We start from the raw sequence: 20,648 nt of genomic DNA on the forward strand, positions 1-20,648 counted from the left end.
TCACACTCCCACCACCAATGTACACCTAAGTCTGTTCTCCAGACTATGAGGAAAGTAAAACTGCTCAGAAATTGTATTTCATAGCCTGGCAGTAGAGACTTTCATCCAAAACCATGATAAATGCCTCATTTTTTAAATGCCAAAAGACATGTTGATAAAATGCAACTTCTTACACCACATAATGTTACACACTCTCAGTAAGATATAAGAAACTGAGAATTTTCACTGCAGACTACTTTTCAGATTGAGAGAAAAACCAAATGCTAGAAAACAAACCCCACTCTTTACTGTACACCATTCCATGATATGAACTGGAATAATCCCAACCACTTCTGTTCCAAACAACTTTGTGCAGGGAAGTCAGGCCAGGCAATGGAAATCTGCATCTGCACCAGGTTTTTACTCCAAATAATAGAGGTGAAAAGGTGGATAGCAGAGCAAACCTGCACTGCTAAACCAATTAAGCCCGTCTTGAAAAGGAATCCAAAACAACAGGAAGAAGTGGGATCCTACAATGTATCCTTTTCAGAGGTAGTTCATTACACTTGGCTTTCTTCCTGGGCTGGGGTCCAGGAATATCAGAACTGCCTTATTCTTTTCAAAAAATAAGTTGCTTGAATAACGTGTACCTTGTGCACTGCATTGAAATAGACAATCATTAATCTTGACTTTTTTGTTCTGTTCTGATCTCTCTTCCCTGAATAAAATGAAAATACTTTTTCAATTTTTATAAGAAGTGTGAAAACTTGTGGATTCCAGACAAAAATCTCACAAAAGGCAGAAAGACATTTTCTTGGGAGTTCAGGGATTCCACCCCATTTTATGAGGTATGCCAAAGAGTGTACAAAAACCCTAAGACAACCACAGACCCACTGGAAAATGATAAGAGTAAAGCCTAACCGCTACTGAAGCTCAGCTGGGGATTTTTTCATATACGCTGTAGGGAAGGCAGGACAGAGATACTCAAAGAAATCCCCATTCCAGCAGAGTTTCTTTCAGAAAAAAATTCTGTATCTGAATACTTTAAAATTACTCCTTTGATGTGCCCTTTGACTGCTTCCCTATCCCAGAGAAAATTTCTCATGCCTTTTTATCCTTGTCACTACATTGACTTTGATCATGTCTAATGGCAATGATTTGGTGAGAACTGACTTCAACCAATACAGAGAGAGGATAATTTAAATAAATACAGTATTTATGTCTTTGTGACTCAGAATCATGAGAATTTAGTAGGTAGATCCCTCTGTATTAGCAGAGGCCCATCTGGAAGATGCTGTTTTATTTGGCTTTTTAGACAGCATTAAGTGGCTTCTGGAAAACACAGATTTATCTGGGAAACTTTCAGCACTGTCACACCTTGCTAGGCAGACAAAAATCTTTGAAAGGTGCTTCTAACCTCTGCTGCAATCTCTGCTTTGCAAGGGAACCTAAAGCAGACCATGGCATTTTCAAGAGACCACCACAGAGGCCACAAATTTGGCTGTAGCCCTGGGTGCATCCAATTCAGCTTTCAAGGCCAGTCCAGACAGACTTTAGCTGTTGAGCACAGCCTGTCTGCTGCCTTCCCAAAGCAGGGGACATCTCTCTCTCCTGCCTTCACTTGCTCCCAGAAGAGCCTGTGGCTCCGAGTGTAGACTGATGCCTGGCCAGAGTGGATTTAGTGGCTCTGAGCCAGGAGGGCAGCTGGTCACACACTCCTTCGGGTTCTCTGAGCTGTCCTGACCCCGTTTTGTTGCCCTCAGCCACTTTCTCAGCCAGATCTGTTCAGCAGCCTGGCTCACTGAGTGTTCCTGCCAAGTGGGCAAGAACAGAGGTTCTCACAGCAACCCTTGTGCGCTGCAGCCGGTGCCTCCTTTCATCTCCATAGCACTTTACAGCTTCTAAATATTATATTCATGCTAGATCATAAAAGTTGAATGTTTCCTCTGCTACTTAAACAGCAATTTAAGAGAGCAGTTTGAAGTACTATGCCTCACAAAAATTGAGCTTGTCACAGAGGAGAAGGAGAAACATTGTAAGCTGTAATCCTTCTGAGAAAATGTTGCTGGAAGATACATAATCCAATGCGACATTTGAAGTTCTTGTCATGGAGCATTTGATCATTAAAAAAAAAATATTTCCAAGGTCTATTTTTCACATCAGTGCACTACACATCCTGTCAGTACAAACAGTGCACTAATGCAAATGATAAATAAAAGGTATTTTATTTTCACAGCCAAAGTATTTCCATTCCAAGAATAACTGTAAAAATAGAGCTACTGAAAGTGAGTGTTACTGTGAGAACAGTGTGTCATAACATAAATTACATTTATCAGCAGAGGACAGTATGAGGTTTTTTCATCCCCTTAAGACAGAAAAAAAGACAGAAAATATTGACCTGTGTTTCTCACCTTGTGTTTCAAATATCAGCTGTTAAACAAAGGCTCAGTGATGTAAATCAAAAGCAAACCACACCCCTGAACATGTCACACCACTGGGGATAGAAGTAGATTGTCCTACAGAGTGCAGCAGCACCGCAGCCCTGGGCGAGGAGCAGCCTAGTGAACAAGCCCAGAGAGCTCTATGCTGAAATCACCCTCGAGGTTACCACGAAGCCCAACAATGTGCCATCCCATCAATCAAGGGATGGCAAAAGAGGACTCTTCACCAGCACTAGATTATGTATGTTGTTCTACTGTAAAGGACGGTAGCTAGAAGGTGAATGAAATGGGGTGCAAAGGAGGAAAGTTGTTTTCTATGCAGGAAAAGGAAAACACGCCTCTGCCTACTAAGCACCGGAGCCCAGAGAGCGAAAGGACCTGTATGTAGGTGCTGCGTCCATGGGACACGCGGCACACTAACACAGCCTGGCCTCGGGCTTGGCCCTGCGGCCAGGGAGCGGAGCACACGGCTTTTGGCAGGGCTGGGAGCACACCCCAACCCCCGGGGCAGCGCTCCCCGCACCCTGTGACACGCGTTACCTTCCTGTGGGTGGGGACGGGGCACTTTTACCCGGATCGCACCGCATCCACCCCCGTGCCAGGCCCTCGTCCCGGCAATCCAGCTCCCGCTCGGCAGCCGTCGTGCTCCAGCGCTTCACATGGCGAAAGCCTGGCTGCCGCCGGGGCTGGGCCAGGAGCGCGTTTCGCTTCCCTGCGCGGACCGGAGATGCCTGACCTGGCCCCGCGCCCCTCGGTTCTGAGGATCTCCCGTGCCCCGGCCCCGCCGCTCCCGGCCGCGCTCCCTCCGGAGCCGCTCACCCGCGCAGCGCAGGCCCTGCGAGAGCACGAAGCGGCAGCACAGGTCGCACCACGCTCCCGCCGCCGCCGGCCCGAAGCGGTGCGGGGGCTCCGGCGGCGGCGGCGCCTCGAAGATGGTGCGGACGTGGCGGGGCCGCGGCGGCGCCGGGCGGCAGCGGCCGCCGAGCGCGGGGCCCGGGACGGCGGCGGGCGCGTCCGGCTGCGGGAGCGGCGGGGGCCCCGCCCGGCCCCGCCGAGGCTTCTCCCGCCGGTGCCGCGCCGCCGCCGCCATGCGGAGCGGGGAGCGCCGGCCGCCGCCGCCCGCCTCACGCACACGGCACCCGCGGCCAGGGGAGCGCGGGGGCGGCGGGGGCGAAGGAGGCGCTGCGCCGCGTCCGCGTCCTCCCCACGACCTCCGAGTCCTGGCGCCGGTCTGCCGGCCCGGCAGGCGCAAACTCCGCATCTTTGGGCACAAACGTACTCCGGGATGCCGCAGCAGCCCCGGGCACGGGGGGAGCTGACCAGAGCTGGTGCCGCGCTTCAGTAGGCTCCCGTTAAAATGATCTGCCTCAGCTCCTTAAAGCAGCTACTGAGGGAAGTATTTCCCAGGGCCGGGTAGAACTGCTATAACCCACAGCTGGACGGGGAGGCTGTGGCGGCCGGAGCCGTCAGGGCGCTCATTCAACACTTTGTGAGTGTCCAGGAGCACAACTTCGAAGAACCGCTTCGAAGAGCCTTGTAGCACGGCAGCAGCTCAACCTGCCGCTGCCGGCCGTGCATGCAGCGGAGAAAAGTTCTCCAAAAGATGTGCACTACAACTACTGCTGCCTGACCAGCAAATTCCACTGAGGAATACTACCCCACCATAATTATTTGGTGACAGGTGAAGAAATAAAGCTGTTTAGGGCACAGAAAAATAGAAGGTCGTGAAGCCTTGCCAATGGCAGAATCAGTCACAAGAGTTCCTGCCAGTTAACCTGTTCCTATAAACCCTCTTCAAACGGTATTGCTATTCCCAGGACAATCTGTCCTGGCATCTGCCTCTCTTTACCATTAGAAAGGTTTCTTCAAAGTTGTAGGCTGGTTTTTTTTTTTTGTTTCAACTATAGTTTATATTAATAATCTATAACCCTTTCACCACAGACACAGTGAATGCTGATCTTCTGGACCAGCCTGGAGACTATCAGGGACTTTTACTTCCCCCTTCTTCCGATACTCCTTTCTTTCACCCAACATCTCCTTTTTTCCCCAATTCTGCTCAGGACCAACCAGAACTGTTCTACAATCACTGCTTCTATAGTGACATTAGAACTGATTGAGTTCTACCAGTGGACAATTTCATACTGAGCAGAGATTAGGAATTTTACCACCATTAAAAAGACTAGCGTAGTTCAGAACACGTCAAGCAAGTAGAAAAAACCTGGAAGGATTAGTGGCTCTCTCATATTGCCTATGCTAGTGATTCAGTTGTTCAGGGCACATTTTCTGAACAGCTGGATAATGCAAACTGAGCTGCAATTTGTAACTTCATGTTTCAGGCTTTCTATTGTGTTACAAGGAAATAAACCTTGTAAGGAAATCCTGAAATTAACAGAAAATTAAATTATCAAAAGGCAGAAGTACACACTGTACAATAAGTGGTTGATGATGTATTTATGCCATTACGCTGTTCACTCATGCATTTTCACAATTCATATGAAGACAGGCTCGTTTAAGTAACAGATAATTAATATATTCAGCTAAACCCCCCAAACCAGTAAACCAGCTTCAGGAAGAAGAACCATATATTACTTTCTATTACTTATTTTGGCAAATTAATAGCACAATTCATAGCATCAGGACACTTAGTTTGAGCAAAAAGTTGATGGTAACGTATACTATGCTTTGACTTGAAAAATTATTTGCTTCATAATAACATAATCAGATTATGAACTGATTACTTCAAGTTCCTTAGCTACTGCTTTGTTAAAATTGCTTTAGAAAAAGAAATTTTAACATCATTAAGATTACTGATGTACTGAGCAAGACTAAAGCCAGCAATGTTTAAAACTAACATAAAATATAACAAAAGATTTCAAACATGTAAAAGAATGCTGCACATATGTCAACATACAGACTAGTACTACAATTAACTTTCTTTTTCAGACTGCTTCAGTATAAGGAAGATGAAAATTATATATTCCACCTAGCATTTGACTTCTTTCAAGATTAAGAGCTTTGAAACAATGATGTGTTATAATGTTGGAAACAAAATACAGTATATGCACATCTAGAAAGCCCAATTCTTTTAACATTTATTTTTGTGTTTTACTGATACTCAGTGAGACTGTGGATGTGAATGAACAAATGTACAAGCAGGCATTAAAACATTCCAGTTAGACATAATTCCAGTATTTTAAAACTGTTAAGAATGCCAAGGAAAGATGTGTGACAAACTATTGCACTCCTTTTGCATAGCTAGATTTCTTGGGTGACAAAGACAGAAGCTGCTCACATGAGTGTAAAAATGTTTGAATTCCCTTTTTTGATTCTCACCAAGAACACTGGAATGCAGGTTTTGGACAACAAGGCAAGTGAATTTCCTTTTCTTTTAAAATTAAATACTAATTTATACTTTTATTTAAGTTTCTCTCCAAATATTTTCTAAAAAGGAAATGAAAATGCTTTGTGTTCTGACCTGGACAGATAAGCAGGGAATAAGCATCACAAAACTACCAGAAGCTATCACTGGTCAATGTTGCTTAGTTTACACCTAAATGTTCCACCAGTAATTATGGAAAATTCTGAATATGGTTGGTCCAGCTCTTACAGGTGTAATGCCACAATGAGAAGTGCTATAGGACACCTTTGAACATCCATGGCCAGGTTTCCACAAGGAAGGAACGAGTCCTGTAATATCTGCATGCTCATCTGAAACAAGTATGTACATCAGTAGTATCCAAAGGGATGTTTCCAGAATTTTTGTTTTCCTCTTCTCTTTCTCCTATGTATTTTCGAGCAGAATGTTTCACTCTGCATCCCAATCATGCAGAACTGAATGTAGTAACTATTGATGCTGGAAAATAAATATACAGTCTTCCTAAATTTTCCATCACAGTTTGGTATGTCAGTTGTAAGGCAGCAGTGGGAGTGACCCCTTTTCAAGATCTAGACTGGTACCTTATTTTCCAGTATTCAGTTACTACTGAGTCATGATACTATCCAGTCTGCTGACCCACAAATTCTTCTCATACCAAATTTTTAACCTTTTTTAAAAAATTAGACCTGCAAATATGATTAAGAAGAAGCTGTTTTAAGCACCCACTGTTGTGGTGAGCAACAAGATTTCAGGGAAAGTCTGAAAATGCTGTACTCCAAAAAATGAATTTTTACATTCATTCTGACAAGCTGGAGTGCAAAACAAAACTTCCATATACTAAGCAGTCAAATGATTACAGACAACATAATATTTGGCACCAAATACTTAGAGAACTTAAAAAAATATTGTGAATTTGCTTTCTCAAGTACAAGTGAACTAACAGTTTGGATGTGAAGGAAAGAGAAATGCATTTCTGTTCTGTCCTATATCTGCACTCTTAGTCCCTATTCACACTCATTTAAAAACATCTCATTTAAAACATTCATCATGTTCTGTGATGATCAAAGTCATTCAGCTAGACTCCTACATAATAGTGGTTATTGAAGGAAATCCAAAATACCCTTTATACAAGGGTGCTTTGGAGTACTGCAAGTCCTCTCACAATGAAGACTTCATTGCATTCTGAAAAAAATAAGGGCAATATTCAAAGTAGACAAATGTCAATTTCATCAACAATACTTCTCCCTTTAGGACTCCTCAGAGATCCTCCAAGGGGCTCAATTCCCTGCCAGAAGTTATTCTATCCTAAAAGTGACCAAGAAAAGATATATATTTCTTTCCTATTTACATATTATACATATTTACATTTTCGTTAATATTACAGTTGTTGAAGAAAAAAAAATCCTGGATACAGATTTATTATCTGTTTTTAACTGTCCCAACAGCATTTTTTTCCCTTTGGAAAAATGTACAAGTCCTCTTCAGGTCTTTTGGAAGCTAGATGCAGTCCACGTTCCGCAGGCCACCATCCATGGTCAAAGCACCAAATCTAAACCAAACAAACAGTATATTTTTAGGTGGTTAAGTAGATAATAGAATCGATCTTAAATTTATTTATGGGGTTTTCCTTTCCCTTGCCATGTGCCAACAGAGGCAATTGTATCTAGCTCTTGTATCTGCAAAGAAGATGGAAGAGTGGAAGCTTTGCTGCAAGTATGGGACTGGGAGTGGGGAACAAAGCAAAACTAATTTAGCTTGAAGCTAAACTCCACTCTACCGGCAATTTACCCTGGAACTTTCAGGAGATATTTATTTTTATATATTTTCTTATCTTCATAGGAAAAAAAATCAAAATCAGTCTGTATGTGATAATAACAATACCCTCTCAGGATTGTAAGACACATGATTGCCTCTTCACTTTATTTAAGCAATTTGAAAACTGCAAAATCATTAATTCAGATTGGTGTAGTTCCACAGTTGTCAAAAATAACATCTAAAAAGGAGGAATTAAAAGACATTTCATTGCTGCAACAGTATTGTGTTTAAATTCAGAATTGATCTCTGTGTGCAACAGGAATTTTTATTAGCTAAACCAAAGTAACATGAAACAAAAATGCCACAAAAATGGCTGTGTCAGAATGATTTTACAGTAATGTTCAAAAGTTTTGAGTAATTATTTTTCTGTTATACTTCATTTGAACAGCTCAAAATATATTTACAGTTAAAGACACTATAGAATTGTTCCCTTAGTTTAAATTCTGGATCTATAAAACGTACCAAATTAAGCCTGCCCCTAGTTTCAGCCCCAAAAGGGAAAACAATTGCTTGCCTTTCCAAAATGTGATTGTTTTCAGCCAGCTCTTTAACAACACCTTCCATTTCCTCCTTTAGCTTCTTCATCCTGTAGTAATCAGAAGCAAAAGATAGATTAGAGTTTTGATTCAGATAGTTACCTGCTCTGATCACTCACCACCACAGGTTCCAGCAACTTGCCATTACATACAAAATAAGGGACAGGTAAGTTGTTTATTTACAAAGGGACAGATGATACATTAGTGCTGTCCCCCACTCACTTCCAAATCTGTGCCACCACTACAGCAATGTAAAATTCTTGATGTGAATACAGCACTCACTAGGTCAATTAATTGTTTTTCAGTTTCACTGTATAGCAAGCAGACAGTATTACATCAATCCCATTACAAAATTCTCACCCTAGAGTCATTTCTACTAATGTGTTTGAGCTTGGATAGACAGTGTTCATTGTATGTTTCATCCCACTGGAGGCTGCAAACATTTTCTGTGGCAGGGTATCTTGTAACTGTAACAGACAAAAAGAAAATTTAAGTTACAACAGAAATTGTCCTGTATATCTTGATGGCCACCTGAAAATCCTTTTTTAAATTGACCATTGCTGTGATATCTCAAATTCATTACAGTACTAAGGTGGCTGATATGCTCCAAGATGAGATCATCACAGCAAGTTTTGTATTGACATGACCTATAATTCCCTGATTGCTCCATCTTCTTATCTAATACTTTCATAATAAACTCTGGAAAGGAAGAATTATCTATTTGTAATGTCTGTAGACATCCTAGGGCAACAGGATCCTAATCAATGGATTGGTGGTGCTACTAAAATACAAATAACAAGTCAAATGCTGCTGTCCACCATTCCTAAATCAATTTTACAGTTAGCAAGGGCTTTTCGTTCATTTATCTTTCTTTGCTAAAAAATAATTTTACTACATGAAAATGCTCTTATTCTCTCAATCTTGAGGTAATTCTGATCAGTTTGCATGCTGCAGTCACTGTCCAAATGATTAGTTTAACATCCTTAAGTATGTATTCCATAATGTTGACTATGGAAGTCACATTTTATACTTCATAAGAGAATTAAGATAATCCTCTAGGTCCTCTGAAAATATTATTGTAACAGTTGCACAGAACATTTCTCAATGAACCCACATCCATCTACACTGATTTTTTTGAGAGGGAAATGCTAATGTTACAAAAAAAAAAAAAACAAAACCAAAAAAACAAAACAACAAACCCAAATCCACAACCTCCAAAACATTCAAACCCAAAAACCCCACCCAAAACCCCACCCAAAAAAAAAACCACACCACCCCAAACCAAATTAACCCCACCAAATTCCAAATTCAAGTCACAATTCACAAAATCACATTATTCCATTATTCAAGAAGTAACACCATTCTGTAGTCCACACTGACAAAGCAATGACGCTACTGTAGACCACATCCTGCACCCACAATGCAAGTGTATTTTAATCCAATTGCACTAATGTAAGACTCACTATAAACAACACTATTGATATGAAAATATCAATATGATATGCCAGTCTTTTAACTATGCAAATGCTTCACATAATTTTGAAGGATTCTACCTCATTTATATAATCCTGGTATTTGGACACCTCTTCTTCAATACCAAAACACTGGTTGGTGAGAGCCAGCAATTGCTTCCTTGTGTGAAGCATTTTCCTAAAAGAAAAAGAGTTTTCTTTTTAGAGTTGCTTATATAAAAGTGGTGCAATGAAAATTACCAAATACTAAAGAAATCAATAGCTTGCCTTGTCCAGTCCTCAGCTTTGTCCAAAAACGTATCATACTTGCTGACACATTCATCTTTGAAAAGAGCTATGGCTTTCGTAGCATGCAAATACAGCTTCTGCCTGCAACACAGAAACAACCAGAACAGTGTCATACTGCTTTCAAAATCCCATTCCTCTAACTTTCTGAAATTTGGAGAAAGGTTTGCGGACTGAAAATCTGTGCAGCCACCTTTATTCAAGCTGTTGTAATACACAAGAACTCAACATTCTACAGGAATTGACAATTTATGTCTCAAAAAAATTCCCTAGCAGAGAGGAAAAAAATTATTTGAAGCATTTAGTTTGTATTTGTATTATTCATATGTATATATGAATAAATGGTCAAATGTCTTCTTTGAGTCAGCTGGTATATTTAAGGATTCTAAATGGAAAGGACAAAAGTCCTAATTATTTAGTGTTTGCCTACTGCAGATACTTGGAACTTCCAGCATAGATGAATAATCCTTTGCACTGAGTAACATACATGCAAGAAAAAGAACAGGAGTTTTGTGTCAGCCTAGTTTTATGACAAGAGGAAAAAGAAACAAGCAGAAAAGGAGAAGAGAGGAAAACAAAACCCAGTTCTTGTTAGTGTGGCAGACAATAGTTCCAGTGCAATTGCCTCGTCAGGCTATGCACCAGTAAGCGTAAGGGATACTGGAACACTACAGACCAACACCTACTTCTGGTATTTCATTAAGTCTTGCATAATACATACTGTTTAATTAAATTATAGCTAGAGTGTAGCTGGACTGTCATCAGGAATGTATACCTATCATTCAGCCAGAAAAATAAAATTCAAATTGAGTGCTGCTCCCTTCTCTGCCTAGAGATAAATATTAAAAAGGCCAGCCTCTGCTGATAATAGCACAGAGCCCTTAACAAAAGCCACTGCCATTTCCCTGCGGGGTGAATCAAGCATAAAAAAGATGGACTTAGGATCTCAAACCTGTACAGTCCCAGGGAGATACTTGTGGTAGAAAATATATTCGTTTTCAAACCATGAAAATGAAGCATACGTATTTGAAGTTTATCATATACTAATGCAAGGACATGGTTTTAGTAGTAGAAAACCCTCTCTGCTTGGCAGTTACCCAGTTTAGCTTTCATTATGGGAAAATCAACTGGCAAGGTTGTGCCCTCTGCATGACAGCTTTCTATTTGCAACTGTCAGTAAAGCCACACTCATGGTAGCAGGACGAAGACTTTTTAAAAAAATATGTAAGTGGTGTCTAAATTCATGCAGCATTTAGCAAACGTCTAGGGAACCAGGCAACTGAGCAGCCACTACAAGAATAATTTATTAACTTAAACATAAGCATCTAGCATCACTTGAGATAGAATCTTATAATGGTTTGGGTTGGAAGGGACTATAAAAATTATCTCGTTTCAACCCCTCCTGTTGCAAACCACTGCCAGGGATGGGGTAGCTGCAACTTCTCTGGGCAACCTGTTCCAGCATCTCATGGCCTTCACAAAGGAGAACTTCTTCAATATATCCAACCTAAATTTCCCCTCTTTCAGTCTGAAGCCATTACTCCTTGTCCTGTCACTGCAGTTCCTGATGAAGAGTCGCTCTCTGGCTTCCTTGCAGGCCCCCCCATTCAGCTCCTGGATGTCTGCTGGGAGCACTCCATGCAGCCTTCTCTTCTCCAGCAAAGACATCCTGCCCTGCTTCTGACCACCTGTCCACAAAGGTGTAGGTCTCCCATTTGACTGGTGTCCTACCTCCCAGTCTCAGAGCATGTCTCAGATACCTCAGGATAAATTAAATGGCATTAGCTGTCTGCACATGAGGAATTGAATAAAACCTGTACCTGTAGTAAAGCAAGTATAGAATCCACTCCCAGTGGAGACTCTGGGAGTTTGGAGATCCAAGTTACACCCAGATACTTAATGTGGACACCTTGCATGAGTGACAATTTTAAACAAGCATGGGAAATGGCATTAAAATTAACTCTGTGTGCTATATTTCCTGTAAAACAGTTACTATAGTATATACTTCCTATAAAACAGTTATGCCCAGATAAGAAACAGGTATTTTGCCTTTAGAACGCCTACCAGTGAAAGAACTCTACAGCCAGAAAGAACCTCATTATCATACCCTAGTATCCCTATGTACTTAAGATATTTAGAAGATATTTTTTACAAAGCAATCCTAAAGAGGTTATGATTTACAATAAAATTAACAGAACGGGTTATTGGCAAAAGCACCTGGAGGACCTGAAAGCAATCATGGTAGTTCCCAAAGCTAACTTCAAAACTTACTTGTCAAACTTGTGTATTTGTTCTTCGTTATAAGGAAGCCCTAGGATCAGAGCAGATAACAAACATTAACAATCTAACTCTGTTAGTTGTATTCATGCAAAACTCTACTAAGTTTACCCATTTCCTACAGTTTTCTTCTTTTTACAGGTCAGAATGCTTTTTTCCTCCTCTCCAGTCTCGCAATTCAAATTTCTGCTATTAACAGTGGTGTTTCAGTTATATGGGCTTTAGCATGGTATCACACTAAAGACCCACAGACATATGCACTGTGGCTAACTCTCCATACCTACCACTAATACCCTAGTCAAACTAAGACTGACCTGTCCCTTGCATTACATTTTATGTTAAAAGTGAATCAAATCAATTACTTACTTCGTTCTGCTTTGTCTTTTTTGAACTGATAGTAGATGTCTGTGATGGAAGACAGCAGTGCCTGCAGCCTCTCTGGACTAGAGTGACAAATGGAAGAAAATGAGATGTTTTATACATAAACTCAAGTACCTATTAATGAGCTTTATGAACTACAACTCGATGCAGAATTCAATACATATTAGAACAGTAAGTACAGTTATTTACTCACTTTCTGTCTTTTGGATGCATGCCCTCTTGATTTGCCCACGTGTCAGCCAGTAAGCCACCAGGAGAAAGTTTGGTTTTGATGTCTTGCAGACTAGTTTCTATGGTGCCCTGAGAGCTGGAGAGCTACATAAGAGCAAGAAAGTTCAATCTTATCACTAGATAAAGTGAAAAATTACTTGATTGTTACTTGAGCACGTTAATACCACAAACCTGTTTGTTTCACTGATCTCCATAAAGAAAAATGTCCAATTATCTGCCTAGGCTTTGCTAGAAGCAAGTAAAGCAAGGTATTATTAAAGAAAGAATCACATTTGACACTGGTATTTCTGTTAGTTAAAACTGTTTTTCTTTCAGTAATAATTTCCAACCCTTCAGAAATCCCTTACTTCTACCCTTATTCTTTTGGTTTATTAAGAATTCATATAATAACTATCCACATAATTCATACTTTCCTTTCTCTGCAGTTCATACAACCCTCAAAATAAAACTGCACTAGTAATTTTTTGCTTTTAGAATGGAGAATTTTATATCTGCTCCCAGTGTATCAAGTTATTTTCAATTTTTCCTTACATGTCTGGAAACATGATGCATATTTCAAAGCAGATCACTCTGAAATGTATTTGTGAATGTAACATTTTAGAATGACAACAAAGTAGTCAATAATTCCTTAAAGAAAGGAAAAAATGGAAAAGGAAAAATAGCAAAGTAAAATATATTTCAGGGTTATAATTCTTGAGTATTTTAGAAAATAGGAATGTATTTTCAGGAACTTATTTGCACTACACTGAGCTAATATAAAAGGATCTGCTCTGTTTTCAGAAAGATATTCACATTAGCATGGACATTTTAACAACTGGCAATCTAGAAACTACACTGAAAATTCAGAGTTGTTATACCCAGAAGCTTGTGTTATGGTATATTTGGCCTTTTCTGTAGAAACACCGTTTTCAGAATGACAGGGTTTGCCAGACACTTACGCGCAAGAGTTTTGTGTGTATCTCTGAAATTTCATCCACTTCTGATGCTTCCAAGTTGATCTGCATCAAATTCTCATATCTGACCAGCAAAAATAAGCAGTTTAAAAAAATAAACAAGCAGTGAATACACTCAAAGTATTTCTTGAATCCAGATCATAACAGTAACTGCCATTTCTTGGATATGAAATGCAGTCTCTATCAAGCAACAACCATGAAACTGGCAAATTTAATTGGCCATTAACAATGGAAACATTTTAGATTTAAAAAAACATTCCTTGATTTTTTCCTACATTGGAACTGTTAAAGTAAAGTTTGAAACTTCCATTCCTGAATTCTTTATTCTAGTCTTATTACTTGTACTTGACAGGCAGTGGAAGACTATTTCCTTTCATCAAATGATTTTTAAAATCTTACCAAACTAAAGGTACTTAAAGTAGTCATTAACAAACTAATACTTCAGTGCACCAAAATGCTTTTCTGAGAAAACTCACTGGATTACATGTTTGAAGGCTGGGACAGTAACACCATCTGTTCATACTGATACTTTCCATATGACCACAGCTCAAGTGCCAAATAAATTATTCAGGACAATATTTTTCCTGTTGAGTCGTTTGTACGTTTGTACGTTTTAGTTTTAAAAACACCATCACAAACAGCTCAACCACTTTTAAAGAAGACATGCTTTGCTCAAGTTCAATGCTTTATTTACCTTTTCAAATAAGACTTTGCTAATTGTCGTGCTTTGAAGCACAGCCTTGAAAAGGAAGGACAAACAAGAGGTCGTGTCCTTCAGAAGACTTTTATGGAGTTAGCAAAGTCAACCTGAAAATCCTGCCCCTTTGTAAGAGGCTAAAAGACCATGTGCAAACACATAGAAAATTTCTGTTGGCACGAGAACTACTCCAGTTACCAAATGAATAATTTTTTTTCAATGAGTAATTTTTTTTCAAACTGCTGCTGAGACACTCCTGCGCACACCAGAGTCACAAACCAGAACTGGCAGTGGTTTCTTCTGAGTGGCATCCTTCTGGCAGAATGCAGGGAGAAACTATCTGAACCAAACACATGGCTAAAGTGAGTAATTACCATTTTTGTTCATTTACGACTGAACAAGACCTAGTCCCACCAACTGGTGCAAATGGGCTTGAACAGGAGTTTGGGTTCCTGCCCTGATGATTTGTATCTAGGCTGCACAGGTATAGCGTTATCTTGCAAGTTACCAACTTCACTGTTTCACTGTTGTGGTCTTGCAGTGTTTTTGAAGCCAATACAAACAGACACACCTGGGTTTTAAGGTAGGATTGGCACACACACAGCAAATCTATGAAACTCTTGGGTATCCACAATTACTGCATACAAGGTGTTCAATTTGCACAGGCACAGCAGCTCCCACAGGTTTAAGTCTAATTCTTAAGTCTACTCTGCAAACCCAGAGGTTTGGTTCTATGTGTGTGTATTAATCCTCCTGTGGGTATCTGCATTTCCAGAGCAGCCTGGTGAGAAGTTCAGAGAATGCCACGACTAAGACAGCATTTGGGGAAGACTCCCAGCAGGCTGAACAGGACAACTACCACCCACAGGAGAATGCTAAGAAGAGATGCTATTTGAAGTTCCTATCACACTGCACAAGAATAACACCTTTCTGGGACAGGAGTGAGGGGAGCTGGGCTTGGTTGTTTGGGGTTTTTTTTGCAGCTGCTCTATGTTATATTTGAACAATAAAATTCCTTCCACACAGAAAATGCTAGTGTGTAAGGGGCTGTATTTGAAGTCAAATGCAACCAAATGCAGTGGCAAAAGCACTAATGAAAGCAAAGCTACTTGATCCTTTGTCCAAACTTTACTACAGCTTCTAGAGTCAGTAAGAGCAAGTGAGCTGAGTCAGAGAAGAAAGGAGAAAAAGAACACACACAGTTACTACTAAGTAGCAATTACTTGTTCTTATGACATTAAGCAGCAAAACTAACGCTCTAATTTCAGTAACATATATGACTAAATCTGTTTAAGTCAGTGCCATCAGAAAAATCCATGCTGACTCAAATTCCAATTTTTATATGCAAAAACACTGCAAATAATCATAACTTAAAATACTATTGTCACCAAAAACGATAATGAAGAATTAACGTGTATGGTGTAGTGTTTCTACTCACATTTTCTCAGCTTTCTCAATGTTTCTGCTGCAGAAATCCAGCCTGATGACAATCTCTGCCTTTTTATGAACGATTTCATTGTAATCATCCTTGATTATTTCACTAAAAAAGTGAAGCATTAGTCTATAACAAAAGTATTCAACTGCCAGCCTACCAGCAATCAGTAACACAGTAATATAGCTGGAGCAATAATTGCCAGGAGGAATTGTTTTCAGTTAGAGATGCATTAGCATAATCCTCATATAAAAATACCTTGTGCAAGCAGTTCAATTGCATCTGCATGTTACCAGAGGTTAGACTTAAATTATATACAGAAGAAAATAAATTTGCAAACACGTTAACTTTTAGTATTTAAAAAAAAAAAAAGAAGAAAAAAGTTTAGTTAATGACAGGAAAAAGGGAAAAATTCAGCCTGTCCTTACTCAAGCGTAAACAAAACCTCCCAAGATATCAAGTAATTTTAGAATTATGTATTGATAATCAAGGCATGTCTCAATTACTGAAGAAGAAAAGCATAATGAAATGCAATCAATTGCTTACATTAGCCAGCGAATTCCTTTTCGCATCAGCTCCTGGTAAAGCAGCAAAGAACTGGCAACTCTACAGGCATAACATACAATACCTGTCACTGCCTGAAGGGAAAAAACAGCGTAAGTACTGGCCTGGCATTCTCTTGACAATTACTTCAAGACAATAAATCACAATAAAGCAATACATTAATAAAAGAAAGCAATGGGAAGATGGTAGTTTAAAATGCATAACTTGGCCTCAGCTTTACTCAAGCAACAGCCAAACAGCCATTATGAAGGCAGAGCTAAACATGGATTTTCCAGTTCTGCTGAAGCACCTGTTAGGGATGAAAACAAATCTCACAAACAAAAATGACACAACTTACTATTTCTGTCAAAGTCACAAGTACATTTCTTCAATATTTTAGGCATCAAGCACATACATTAAAAAGGAATTTGTAAAAACTGACCCTTTTTCAAATTCTAAGGCTAGAGATTCTCTTCATTTACACAATTCCACTTACAAGACTGCTGTATTATTTAGAATTGAGAATAAAGTTTCAGATATTGTAATTTACAAAACTTTAAATAATTTGTCTCAACTGATGCTTTTCTATTTACTAATTTTCCAGATTACTGGTATTTGAAGGGGCATACATTTCCAGGACTACTATGTCTGAATAAAAGGCTCCTCAGCAGTATTTCACATGTATAAGTGGTTGTCACAACGTCAAGCACGGCTCTGCATACATTCAGTGGTTTTAGAAAAACAACAAAAAGAATTCAGCATCCTTTACTTGTCTCCCACAGAATCTGAAAGTTTTTAACAGGCAACAGAAATTCCACCCTTCTGCAGAGTCCTAGAGACTCCTCTCTGTTGAGCGAGAGTTATTTTTCTAATGTTAAATTTTTCACCATTAGAAGTTCTGAAGCTTCTAACTAACTTCAGGACTACACATGTCAGGCTCCATTCCCCCCCAGCAGATCCTTTGTTAATAAATATATTTCTATCAATCAGAATCCTCATTAGCATACTAAAATAGTTTTATTAACATTATTAATTTGAAAATTAAGTAGCTTTCATTTCAGTATCATTATCAAAGACAGGTACATAATCAAAAAATGGTAATTACTCACTTTAGCCATACTGGCATCCCCATCCAAATCGTAACGTTGATGTACTTTAGGAAGTAAAACTGAAACATAAAACAAGTATCTGTATTTTATTATTTTTGAGAAGAGACTTCAAAAGTTCAGATTGTTTTCCCTTCCCACCCTGTATACCGCTTTTATGCCTTTTAATATCATGTGGTTCTCATGCACACCTTTAAAACCAGCCTTTGCCTTAATTGTTTGAAATAACTTGGTACCTTCAAAAAATTGTCCTTCCTTTTCCAGATTCATTTCTGAACATGCTGCACAACACAGAATTCATGCAGATCTCCACTTGCAATCTCTCTCTGTTGAGTGACCCAACTGTTTCTCTCTTTTTAGCCCCATGTTTGCTCACACAGGAAACTGTTCCCTTTTTATCACATGGCTGCTTATTTTCATTGAGGCTCTTAAGGGTAGCACTTCACCAAAGAGCTTTTCTAAACCTCAGGTAGCCCCTGTCACCAGAGTTCTCTTTGTTCCCATGCTCACTGGCTCTTTCAGAAAGCTCTGTGACACAATATAAAGGCCCTGCTGATCCTTCTACAAACAGCTCACCTACCACACTGTGTGACTGCCAGCTGCCACAGCAGTCAGCATTTAGGCCATACTGACAAAAGCAACACTGACCTCTTAACTGCAGCCATGTCCTCAGCTCATCATTTCTTATAAAAGGGCTCTGGCATAGGCCCCTCTAAAAGACTCTCAGTGATAAATGGAAATTCAAAACCTTCATTTCTTTTTTCTTTTCCCCTGTTATGGTATTACCTTATCATCTGAGCAAATGTACATTGTAAAGACCTCCTCTGTTAACTGAAAGGCTAACCACATTAATGACAATTAAAAAAACCCTTGACTTTCCACTTGGTGAATAATGGAACAAAGAACCATTTTTTCTTTGAGTTACTTTCTATAACGTTTCTTTCTACTTGTTTAAAATGTCATGCTTCAAAGAAGTTCGTAACTTCATAAGCACCACTAGATCTTAGCACACAAATGTTCAGGTTCAAGGGACTTGGAACATTACAAGCACCTACTGTTCCTGTAAAAGTGTTCCAGATACTCAGCAGTTTTGAAAAACATTGGGCTGCATATTTAGAACTTCAGATATCATCAAAAGGAAATTTCCAACACTATTTCTAAGATGTAACAGACATAAAACAATTACATTAAGTAACCCAAAGCTGTGAGAAAAGGGAAACTACTTTTGTATACCTTCTTCATAGATTAATCCAACAATGTTCACAGCCTCCCTGCTTACTACAAAGATAGGATTCTCCTCAGTCGTTCTGGGGAAGAGCTGTGCCACTCTGCCAGGCTCTAGTATTAAGCGCCGACCTTCATATATCAGTTCTTGATTTTGAGATGGTATTTTTGTCTGTTTGTAGACCAACTCATGAAATACAGCAGCTCTATAATACAAACAATATAATCAGTAGCATTTAGACTAACTAGAATAGTTCAACATTCAGATTTTGTATTATTTATATAAAAATTGCTTTTATTTCTGATTAATTAAGAACTGGGTTTACACATGAGGTACTTGACTTTTACTTAAAAAAGAAATAGCATGCTCTCTGAGACTCCAGGTTGCTGTGCTACAAAAATAAATGCTATTTCCTGCAAAATATCAAACTTCCTTTCTACCTCTGATTATCTGCCAAAGCATGTCTGTAGAAACAAAATTGCTCTGATCTGAAAGTCAGTAAAAACAGGCAACACCAGATGAGGGGAAGAAAGCATACTTAAGTTTTCTAAGGTACACCCTTTTCTTCAAAGGAGATGGGTGGTTTCTCCAAAAGAAAAGTCTGGTGTTTTACACTTCAAAAAATTGAATTCAGCCTGTAAGCTAACAGATAGCCAGATTATTCCCTAAAACAGCAGTGATAAAGAAGAGCAAAGACAGTTTGGATTTTTTTTACAGCAATCAACAGATACAAGGATAAGAACTTACAATACCACCATACCTATCCTCCAAGAAAACCCCTCGACAAAAACCTACTACCACAACAGCAACCAAAATCTAAACCAAGCAAAACTAGCAAAACCTCCCACAAAGAAGAAAAACCTTCAGCACACTAACAGGAAGGACTGGTTTGCCTCCTGTGTGACACTAATACACTACTGCTTCTTAATACTACAGCTGGTTCATAAATAATCATACATATAAATAATAATAAAAAATAGAAGCAAGATTTCTCTGCAAAAATAGTATTTGGGCTCTCTCAAAATAAAAGTGATGGAATAGAAAATTGAAGTGGACACGACTGGATTTACACATTTGATGAAATAACAGTTATGTATCCCTGTATTAGAAATTAACACATGCTCTGTATTATCTGTAATGCATGTAATGAGAAAATGCATTTATGTTTGTACATCTTACAGTTTTTAACATGAGCACTTTATCGTCACCAAGTGAACCCCATATAAATCAGAATCCTGAACTGTACCAATTACCACTTCAGAACTCCTGTGAGAGTGTTATATCAGAGACAATGTGTGCATTTTGTATGCTTGAAGACAAGATGAGCAAGAGACAAATACAGTCTCTAAAAAACTACTCTGTAATTAAGGAACGTACATAAATGTGCGATGAGTTGGCCTCTGTTGTAAAAACAGACATTGTTAACACATCACAGATTAAGTCTGTGTTCTGTCACTAAAAAAGACTAAAATCAGTTGATTTGACCTTCAATGGCTGTATTTTTATTTTTGGTCAACATGTTTCTATACGCGCTACGACTATGCAGGAGAATTGCACCCTTTCACTTCCTCAGATAAACTGCCAAGAAAAGGTTGCTGAATTTGTAACACTGGTGACATGAGGTCACAGTGCTGTTAGCCTGAACAAGCACAAAGTAATGAAAATAGAGAGAGAGAACACTTACGTATTACAGTTGTGAATATAAACTTTGTGCAAGGTCATCTGCTGTAATGAAAAGATGTGGATTATTATTCGGTGCAGCATGTCACTCGTCTCTGCAAAAAACTGGTCAAATCCCCAGCATTTTTCCTGGTCTGCTTCAAGAATATTCGCAAGGACAGGTGTGAGCAGTACTTGCAGACCCCTAGAGGACACCAGGAAGAGATGAGACAACTTGGT

The 20,648-nt window shown here is 39.4% G+C and overlaps 2 protein-coding genes across 2 annotated transcripts in view; both read right to left on the minus strand.

Annotated features, from left to right (window-relative positions):
- Positions 1-3,696, minus strand: part of RASSF3 (Ras association domain family member 3) — a 105,589-nt gene extending 101,893 nt beyond the window's left edge. The window contains exon 1 of the mRNA XM_063396545.1: positions 3,240-3,696. Coding sequence (XP_063252615.1) covers positions 3,240-3,681 — 442 coding nt within the window. The 5' untranslated portion in view covers positions 3,682-3,696. The remainder of the gene's footprint in view (positions 1-3,239) is intronic.
- Positions 3,697-4,847: 1,151 nt separating this feature from the next.
- TBK1 (TANK binding kinase 1) overlaps positions 4,848-20,648 on the minus strand; it is a 28,714-nt gene continuing 12,913 nt past the window's right edge. Inside the window, exons 8-21 of the mRNA XM_063396553.1 lie at positions 20,434-20,613; positions 18,758-18,954; positions 17,528-17,586; positions 16,422-16,513; positions 15,882-15,983; positions 13,732-13,810; positions 12,756-12,877; positions 12,548-12,624; positions 12,176-12,215; positions 9,887-9,988; positions 9,701-9,797; positions 8,508-8,614; positions 8,126-8,197; positions 4,848-7,345 (exon numbers count right to left, since the gene is read on the minus strand). Of these exons, the coding sequence (XP_063252623.1) occupies positions 7,294-7,345; positions 8,126-8,197; positions 8,508-8,614; positions 9,701-9,797; positions 9,887-9,988; positions 12,176-12,215; positions 12,548-12,624; positions 12,756-12,877; positions 13,732-13,810; positions 15,882-15,983; positions 16,422-16,513; positions 17,528-17,586; positions 18,758-18,954; positions 20,434-20,613 (1,378 nt within the window). The 3' untranslated portion in view covers positions 4,848-7,293. The remainder of the gene's footprint in view (positions 7,346-8,125; positions 8,198-8,507; positions 8,615-9,700; positions 9,798-9,886; positions 9,989-12,175; positions 12,216-12,547; positions 12,625-12,755; positions 12,878-13,731; positions 13,811-15,881; positions 15,984-16,421; positions 16,514-17,527; positions 17,587-18,757; positions 18,955-20,433; positions 20,614-20,648) is intronic.

The sequence above is a fragment of the Prinia subflava genome, chromosome 4 (genome assembly GCF_021018805.1).
Source record: "Prinia subflava isolate CZ2003 ecotype Zambia chromosome 4, Cam_Psub_1.2, whole genome shotgun sequence".
Classification (NCBI taxonomy): domain Eukaryota; kingdom Metazoa; phylum Chordata; class Aves; order Passeriformes; family Cisticolidae; genus Prinia; species Prinia subflava.